The following is an 8,952-nucleotide window of genomic DNA, read 5'->3' as shown; positions in this document are numbered from 1 at the left end:
CAGTGCTTTAAGGATATTTTTTATTTGGAAGTTTGGCTTGTTTATTCAAAATATTTCAATATAATACATCATCACAACCATGTTTTATATACATTAACTTAATACACTTTTACAAGTTAAAGTTTAGTGTGGCAAAGATGTTCCTGTTTCTCATTTCTCAGAACAAATAATCTGCACATGTTGAAATTATTTGAATGGATCAAATTTGATCAACTCTTTAATTTCACAGAACACAGAGCAAAGTTGTTGTTTTTTTTTCCTCAAAATAAATTTGATGATAGGCTTTTTGAGATCAGGACAAATGTGAAGGCTGTCATCTCAGATGGAGCGGAGGGCAAGAAGAAGGAGACTCATCATAAGCATGAGCACACTTGGGTGGGCTGCTGCAGCGTGGTTGAATGGAGTGAGGCTACAAGTGTTGTAGGGCTCGATGCAGGCAGCGTAGGCCAAGACGTGTGCGATATAGTTCTGCTCCTGCACACCATGGAAAAGGTGTGACATGGGACCTTTAGCAAAGATTGCAACGTCATCTATGCCGTGGGTTTCTGAATCAAGAGGAATGGCAGCTTGCTGGCGGTACTCCTTGTCCACTGAAGTAAAAAGAAACAGAGACAAAAAAAAACATGCAATTCAACTGTCATAATATTTATAAGGGTTGCAAAAGTTGTAACCTTTTACTGTGAATGTGTGTTTTTATCGAGTTTTGCATGACTGTTGGTGTATTACTGTCATATGTGTTAGTAATTAGTCAAAGTATGTGGGTTTCTTTACAATGGGTTTCTGCTTTGAAGATGCACATTTTAAAAAACTGGATAATATAGTTAGTTATCTAATATACTTAGTTATCTAATAGTAAAAAAAAAAATCCTTAGTCTTCATGGAAAGTTTTCATGTTTAAAATGACAATATATACATTTCATTATTTAATTAATAATATAATTAATAAATATATAGTCTGGTTGTTATTTCACTCAATTTGAGTTGTTTGTATGAGCTGTTCTTTTTTTTTAATGAATTAATTTATTCATTAAATTTAGGCCGGGTTGTTGAAAGTAGTTCCTAAAAATTTACTTCACAATCCTTGATTTAATCAAGCACTGGTAAATAAGGGTCTCATCCTGGTATATTGTAGAAATACAATGATCTTTCAGGCTGCAGTATGCATATACCAGATAGTGAAGTCCCATTTATTTGGTGTTCAGTATTATCCTGATGTACCACAAGATGGAGCTAATATGTTACATTGCCTGCCTCAGAGGACGACCAATCCATACTTACTTGTGACTGAATTGTTCATATCAGGTCTAATTCCGTCCTTAATCTGGTATCCTGGACCATTCCCATACACGGCTGTGGTGAAGTGCTTGTGGTCAGTTGCAGTTGCACTAGACACTCCTGTAAAATGAAAGTTGCAATTTTACCATTTAGCCGATTGTTCTCGCACACTTTGATTTCAAACACCTCTTTCAGTAGTGCCCTTGTAATTTTTTTAAAAGTGTATTTTACCAAAGACGGTGTTTCCTCTGGGAGAATATCCTCCAAAAGCAAATACGTGAGAGTGGTCAGCTGTGACCACAGTCAGGGTGTCGAGTTCACTGGTGAGTTCACCTGCCCGTCCAATTGCCTCGTCAAACTCTACGGTTTCATAGAGAGCTTTTTTAGCCGTTCCTCCATGATGGGCATGGTCAATTCTCCCCCTTAGAACGAAAAAGAGAATCATGGATCATTACACATCTCCTGAACATTCCCTTCTCATGCATTTGAAGCGATATATCATACTCTAAAATGTACCATTATTGAATGTAGCTGAAATGTGTACAAGGTTGGATTTAATGAAAAGGTTTATTTATTTAAAAAAAAAGAGAGTTTTATCATGTGTGTAATAAATAATAAACTATACTTCGAATAAACCACTCAATAATAATAACTACACGTTAGCAACAAAATTCACTTTCTCTGTGAAAGTGCTGCCACTTTGGAACTGTGATCAACTGTAAAAACTGATATTTTCATGATTATGCACTGAAAGAATCATTAAAAAAAAGTCATTGGTGAACATGTACTCCTCTTAGGCAACTGAGAAAAGGGTTGTAACAAATATTTTGGCAAAAGGTGAGGTGGGGATACAATGACAACATGAGTGCAAGTTTGCAATCATTTGCAGCCTGAAACAGACAGGAAGAAAAGGAAATACTTATCTTCCACAAAGAGGAAAAATCCATTGGGGTTCTTGCTCAGAATCTTAATTGCTTTTTCTGTCATCTCTGAAAGGGAGGGGTCCATTGATGGATCACGGTCTAGCTCGTAACGACAGTCTTTGGGTTCAAACAGACCTGAAGGCAAAAAGAAAACAAACTGAAAAATAAAAACTCTTAAAGCTCTAAATTTCCACTTATGGTTTACCACTGTAAACTGCTAAACCATTTAAAGCTATCTCATCTGAGACCCCATATACCATTATTTAGGCAATGAAGCACATTTAATGTCCATCGGATTAGCTCAGAATACAGTACTTAAAGGGCCTATTTCACAGTGGGATTTTTGGTTGTTGCTTTTTTTTTTTTTTTTTTAGTTTTTTGAGTTTATAAAACAAAATCAACTTGTGGCCTGGAGAGCCACATCTATTTGCACTCTCAAAATAATAACAATCAAATGACATATTCCCATGCTCAAAGTCATGGTTCTTCCACCAACAATGATTTAATGACTTATTCTTGTTTAACTATACCGGCTCTGTGTATTTAGGCTTGTATTGTTTAGTCTTTGAGACAAGTATATGCGATTACCAACTGCACTGCTGCATTTCACTCAGCATAATGCTAATATTAGGTAAAAAGGACAAATATGTCTCATTTAAACTGCAAGGCACTGTAATGTGTATATTATCCTTTTAAGTTTTCTATGACAAAACATGTAACAGGTGAACAAAAATATTCCTCTTACCCATAAGAAAGTCTGTATTTTCAGGATTGACGCTATCAAAGTCTGCTTTGTTCCAAACATATTTAGCATTCTGCCACCAAGAACAACAAAAAACACATGGCATGTTATTCATGAAATGTGAACTGAAGCACAACAGTGTAGACAGTTAAAGCTTGATCGTACTTGCTTCAAATTTTGATTACCTGTTTGTTGCTCGTCCACTCCGAAATAAGATTTCGCCCATCATTTCGGCCTCCTTGAGAAGAGGGATACTCTGGATCTTGCAAGGTGTTGTTATACATGTACTGACGACCTCCACCAAGGATGACCTGTATTCAAAGATACAATTGATTTTTTTATGTTCACACTTGATATAGCTTTAGCAGATTCCCAATGTAACTGTGTGATCGCTACACATGTGTTTTATCACTTAGGGATAGTAGTGAAGGAGTAGAAAATCAGGAAATCTTAACTAAATTAAACTTTTGTCCCAAAGATGTTAGTAAATGTCCAAGAGAAATTGTTACAGTTTTTGTTGTTTCTCTATATGAGCACTCTTGTGTTTAGCTAAAAAAATATTTTTAAAACAAGGCTTACATCTATCTCTGTGTTGTGAACCAGCTGGTAAGCAATGTCCCGGCAGCCGTTTTCGACAGCCTCGTCAGTGAGATCAGTGTCACCGTACCAGCCCCGTTCGGGAACGTGGGCATAGGCTGCTGCGGGGGAAGCGTGCTGCACTCTGGTCGTTGTGACAATTCCAACGGATTTTCCTGAAAGTGCACAAGATTGTTGAAAAATTAATTTAAAAGAAAATCAATAATACTGCAATTTTTTTTGTATTGCAAGCTTTTTTGTATTAGGAATAATACTGCTCCAAAATAAAGGGAGGGGGGGGGGGGGGGGGGGGGGGGGGGTAGTTTGGAATCAAAATCATCTGGGATGTAGCTCAAAACATTTTACAAAAGAAAACGATCTGATACCAGTTTTGATGGATATATGAATGTATTTTTTCTTCTTTTTGCTTCCATGCCAATCGTGAACTTTAATATTATTATTATCATTGTTATTATTTTTGTTGTTGTTGTTGTTGTTGTTGTTGCTGCTGTTGTTTTTGTTGTTGTTGTTGTTGTTGTTAATTCTGGAAAAAATGTTGACTTTGTGTGCATCTAAAAATCCTTCTTGAGAGCCAGAAAACACCTATGGCAAAATACAGTGTTTGTTTTTTGTTTTGTTAGTTTGTTTTTCTACTGAAAGCACTAATATTATTGATTCTGTTCTGTGGAAGCCTTCTGTATCAAAAATATCATTGCCTGAAATAAATGAAGGAACTTTAATGGTAGATAAATAGGTTACATGGTGTAATAGAATACATATTCCGATCAAAGTGCAAGTATCTGAGAATACTACCTAATTGCCTCCTGGCCCTCAGTAGGGTTTGTTTGTATGTCTGCCTTTCTGTCTGTCTATCTGTCTTTCTGTTAGCAACATAACGAAAAAGGTTACGGATGGATAATGTTAAAATTTTGAAGAAAAATCTTAAATACAATCAGGAAGAAGTGATTAGATTTTGGGAGTGAGCTGGGGGGGTTCTGTGGTGGAGGTCTTAACAGATTGTGGAAATCATTTTTTTTAATAAAAGCTTTTAGTTAAAATAAAAAAAAAAAGTCCCTAAACTCCTCAAACTCAAAGTTATACACCAAGACTTACCTGCTTTTTTGGCACGTTGCAGAACAGATGTTACTTCATTACCGTAGGCAGCACTACAGTTGGCCCTTGGAGCGGCAGCTGACAGACCCAAGGTACCATAGTTGGCTTTCACACCACACAGGTAAGCTGTGGCTGTGCCGGCACTGTCTGGCATCTGCTGGTCCACATTGTACGTCTGCAGGAACATTCAGACAGCAAAATCAGTGCATATCATTTCAAGTATAACAGAGTTGCAAATTGGTCATGATGTGATTTCTTACAGGAAAACTGTAAACTTTCTTCACTGGTAACAGTAGAAATCAAGAAAAAGTATGACTTGTGTTTATTTAGATTTGCTCCTTCAGATAGACCTGTCTTGATATGCACAGAAGACATATTAGATGTACTGATAGTTTGATCATTAAGTTCAAAATATGCTCTATTATCAGAATTTTAGCATTTATTAAAAGATCCCAACTTTGAACCATTGACGACAAAAACAGAAACAAATCAGCTGATGTAACATGACCATGAAATAATGAGCAAACAGTAGCAGACAGGTACATTGGTAAGGTGTTTGGGGATGCTAATGCACCGCAGGTATTACAATATAATGCAATTTATATTGCTAGATAAGCCTCATTGCAACTTTATCAAGCATTATTTACAACTATGTTGACAAATGTTAGCACCATGTTGGCTTCAGGTCAGGCTCATCGGCCAAATTTGTTTGTTTAGAAATTATTTTTGCTTACATCTTATGAAGGTTACAGTTATGAATGTTTCCACAGTACTGCTACACCAATCTTTAAAATTAAATTAATATACTGCCTTAGACTTAACATACAGGTGAAATGATCTGTTTGGTGTCCTCTTCCATTGTAGACAAATATATTCTGAACGAACATAACCTCCATAGTATTTTCAACATGTGTGTTTAAGTGTTCCTGAGTTTTTCTTGTTATCTGTGGAGTATGTCCTAAGATAGAAGCCTGGACTAAAAATCATGTCCAACCAAGCTGTATGTAGGTGAAAGAGACCAATGCTGTGACTGCTCTAGTCCACTGGATTAAGCAACTAGTCCCATTACTATTGTGTGAACTTATGTTACCCTTATGATTGCTCATTATTTCATAATAATCTTCTAAAGGTGTTGTAAAAGGTTTTATTTATCAAAGACAAATGTCCCAGACAGCATTAACGATAATCTATTTATTGGCGGCAATGTGCACTGACCTTGGACAGTGCCACGTGTGGAAAGGCATCCATAAACAGACTGCTCTCCTCCCCGGACCGTCCTGCCAACTGACCTTTGAGAATACGCGCAGCCGTCACTGTTGGTACTCCCATACCTGAAAGCAAGCAGCAACACAGCTCAAAGTAAAATAAGATAAAATGAAATAAAATGCAAGTTTATTTACATTATATAACTCAGACACAAGTCAAAAAAGTTTTAAACAGAAACTTGGAAACACATTAAAATTGATCAGAAAAGGGAACTTTTGAAACTTAAAAGCAGGAGTTTACAACAAACAAAATACATAGCTGCCATGATTCTAATAATGAGCTACATATCTACTTCACAAATGAGCTGCGTGCATATTCACAAAATTTGTTCCAAAGATGAAGATCAAAGACAATAAAAGTTGCTTTAGTTGATTTGTTTTGATCCTGAAAACTCTGGGTAAACCTGTTCAAAAATAATCTGAATCATCCGAGATGCAGCAGGAGGTCTATTAATCATATGATAACAAGCACAGCAATGTTTTGCAGCTTGTCACAGCACACTGGTAATTGTTTTTCAATTAAAAACGGTTTTACTTCAAGTGAGAGTGTCAGAAACTGTTTCGTCTTTGAACAAAATAAAATTCTTGATTTAAAACTTTCATATCAACTACATTTCTCTCTGTGCCTCAAAGGAAATAAAGTATTATGTCATCATGATACTATCTCTCTGATTAAAATTTCGCTTGGAGCAATTGTGGTTGTTAGACAACGACAAGCACAACACTAAAGGTGAGGTGCCTTATATTCTGGTTGAAGCTCAGGTTAGATATCCATTCAAATACTTTCTAGAAATTGCTCATGTTGAGTGAAGCAAGTAACTCGTGTTTCTTGGTGTAACACAGTTGAACAGAGAACAGGGACATTGCAGTTTATCTTCATAAGCACTATATTGTAGGGTTAATACTGATCAGTCACTAACACAGATAACATCTTGAGTGCTGCAATCAGCATGAATTATAGAAGCAGGGGAACACAAATGTAAGATACCTCCATAGACGTGTACTCTTTGTAATGAAGTTTAAGGATGTCGATCTTGAATTATGAAGTGAACAGTAGTTATAACTCCAAATAACTTCTGGGTGTTCGTAGTTTAAAGGTCATAGGAAATGTCACCTTACCTTTATAAGCATTTTTGCCATTAACAAAATACTACATTTGGTTATTTTTATGTAATTGTGATAGATACAGGTCTTCTTCAATCTTTTTTTTTTTTTTTTACTTCTTTTGCAATAATATAAGCCTGTTTTCTAAACTAATACAAACCTTTGCTTTTACAATCAGTGTGTGACTTTGAAGATATTGGCAGTTAATCAGAACATGCACCAGGTCTTCAGACATGACCTTCTTTGGTGTTCAGCACTATTGTCAAGTCCAGTAATTAAAACAGAACTCAAGTTGTTTTTATGCAAACTTGAGTGTTTTGGTCTTTTTTTTTTTTTTTTTTTTTTTTTTTTTTTTTGTGGGGCTGGTTTCTAAATGTGTTTGTTTAAGGTAATGAGTTACAAATGAACAAGTGAGCTGCAGAAATATTAAGAAAGCTTGTTCCAAAGCTGCAGAACACACAGAAAAAAGACCTTTGTTGCTTTGTTTTGGTCCTGAAAAAAATTGTAATTTGTCCTGCATCTGAAACTAAATCTTCTGTAGTTCTTGTATCATTTCCACCATAGCTGAGAGACTGGAAATGACCCTGACACTGGGAAAATGCCTGTTTGAAGTCATCAAAGTAAAATAAAAGGTAAGATATGTGCATAAAAAGAGTAATGAAGTGCAATTATCACTTTTATTTGGTATAGAGTCTGAATTCCATGAGCAGGTGTTTTGTGCTGTATCTGTTTTAGAGTTTTGTTTTATTTTAAATGCAGCAAGTTTGTCTTTTCACTTTTAGATTCCTTTTTTTTTATTATTATTTCTGCTTCTTCTTTTAAATTACATTTTGAGAGAAAATCCATTGTTTTCGATCTGGGCCTGATTGCTTCTTTTCACCATAATATGGCAACAGTGGTGTTCAGATCAACTAAGAAAGCATGGAGAATGACTGCACATGCAGTTAATTGTGGTTTCTAATTTTCCTTTCTATGCAGGTGATCAGGTGTCAGCATTAGTGTCCTAGCCTTAAATAAATGTTGCATTTAGCTTTGGAATCCAATTTTATGTTATGATGAACCTCAACACAATGGTAACTAAAACACGCTTTCAACCTCCATTGGCCTTTTTCTGAGTCTATGAGGAAGACGGAACATTAAAAAAAAAAAAAAAAAAACTTCTCAGATAATTGCATGAACAACACACTTACCATCCCCTAAAAAGAGGATCATGTTATTGGCCCGGTGGACATTACGCTGCATTTGCATGGCTTCATGAAGAGACTGCTTGGCTTTGTTGTTCCAGTAGCTAGCATGAAGCTCATCCTCCACTAGCAAGACAGAAACAAGATTAAGGTTATATGCAGGTTATGTTTTCAGCTTCTTCAAAATGAATTGAGATATTTCGTGTTTCCGACAACTTTATGTGGTTAATGAATTGAGCATTATAAATCATTGGGTTTTTTTTCATACAAGAAAGGGCCTATGATTAAAAGAACAATTGTAACAGATTGTCAGCAGTTGCTGTAGGTAACAGGTACTTACCTGGAACACACAAAATCCATTGTACTGAAATCAAAACCAGTAATCCAGCAAAAGTGAAATGTTTTTTGCTGGCCATGTCGCCAACTGCATGCAAGGCAGAGTATAATAGCTCTTATCTACTGGGTGAAGACCTTTTATAGTTGCAGCAAAGGAGCAAAGGGCAAGTGAAGCCTCACATCGCATGCACAAGGTTACATATTGCTTTCAGACAGACCTCGGAACTGCACTCTGGTTTTTGCCTGTAGTTGTCTAATTTCTCTTTGTTTTTTCTTCCTGAGGACAACTGCAAAACTTAAATAACAAGCTTGTCGGTAAAAGTAGGATACATTTTGAGTATATGTCATCTAACAGCTTAGCTCTGTGATAGATGACACAACTCTTATTTAGTTGAAGTGGTACTTTATTTAATACTTACCCCCCAGAACATCTG

General features: G+C 36.0%; 1 protein-coding gene across 1 annotated transcript; it reads right to left on the bottom strand.

Moving 5' to 3' along the window:
- Positions 1–311: 311 nt before the first annotated feature.
- Positions 312–8,598, bottom strand: LOC115381684 (alkaline phosphatase-like). The gene is made up of 11 exons (XM_030083236.1): positions 8,523–8,598; positions 8,189–8,308; positions 5,845–5,960; positions 4,630–4,804; positions 3,520–3,692; positions 3,126–3,251; positions 2,944–3,013; positions 2,195–2,333; positions 1,507–1,697; positions 1,279–1,395; positions 312–590 (listed from the first exon to the last, which is right to left on the bottom strand). The coding sequence occupies exons 1-11, from the start codon at positions 8,596–8,598 to the stop codon at positions 319–321; spliced, it is 1,575 nt and encodes a 524-aa protein (XP_029939096.1). The 3' UTR covers positions 312–318.
- Positions 8,599–8,952: the final 354 nt, after the last annotated feature.

Source organism: Salarias fasciatus, chromosome 23 (assembly GCF_902148845.1).
Source record: "Salarias fasciatus chromosome 23, fSalaFa1.1, whole genome shotgun sequence".
NCBI classification, from domain to species: Eukaryota; Metazoa; Chordata; class Actinopteri; order Blenniiformes; family Blenniidae; genus Salarias; species Salarias fasciatus.
Note: the sequence above shows the minus strand (reverse complement) of the source record. Positions and strands in the feature narration are given on the sequence as shown.

Excerpts from the sequence above, each read along its gene's own strand:
- LOC115381684 (XM_030083236.1), bottom strand. The coding sequence starts at position 8,598 with ATGGCCAGCAAAAAACATTTCACTTTTGCTGGATTACTGGTTTTGATT. Across the intron at positions 8,309-8,522 it reads ATGGATTTTGTGTGTTCCAG|TGGAGGATGAGCTTCATGCT; the intron begins GTAAGTACCTGT and ends CTGTCTTGCTAG. Across the intron at positions 2,334-2,943 it reads AAATACAGACTTTCTTATGG|GTCTGTTTGAACCCAAAGAC; the intron begins GTAAGAGGAATA and ends TTTTGCCTTCAG.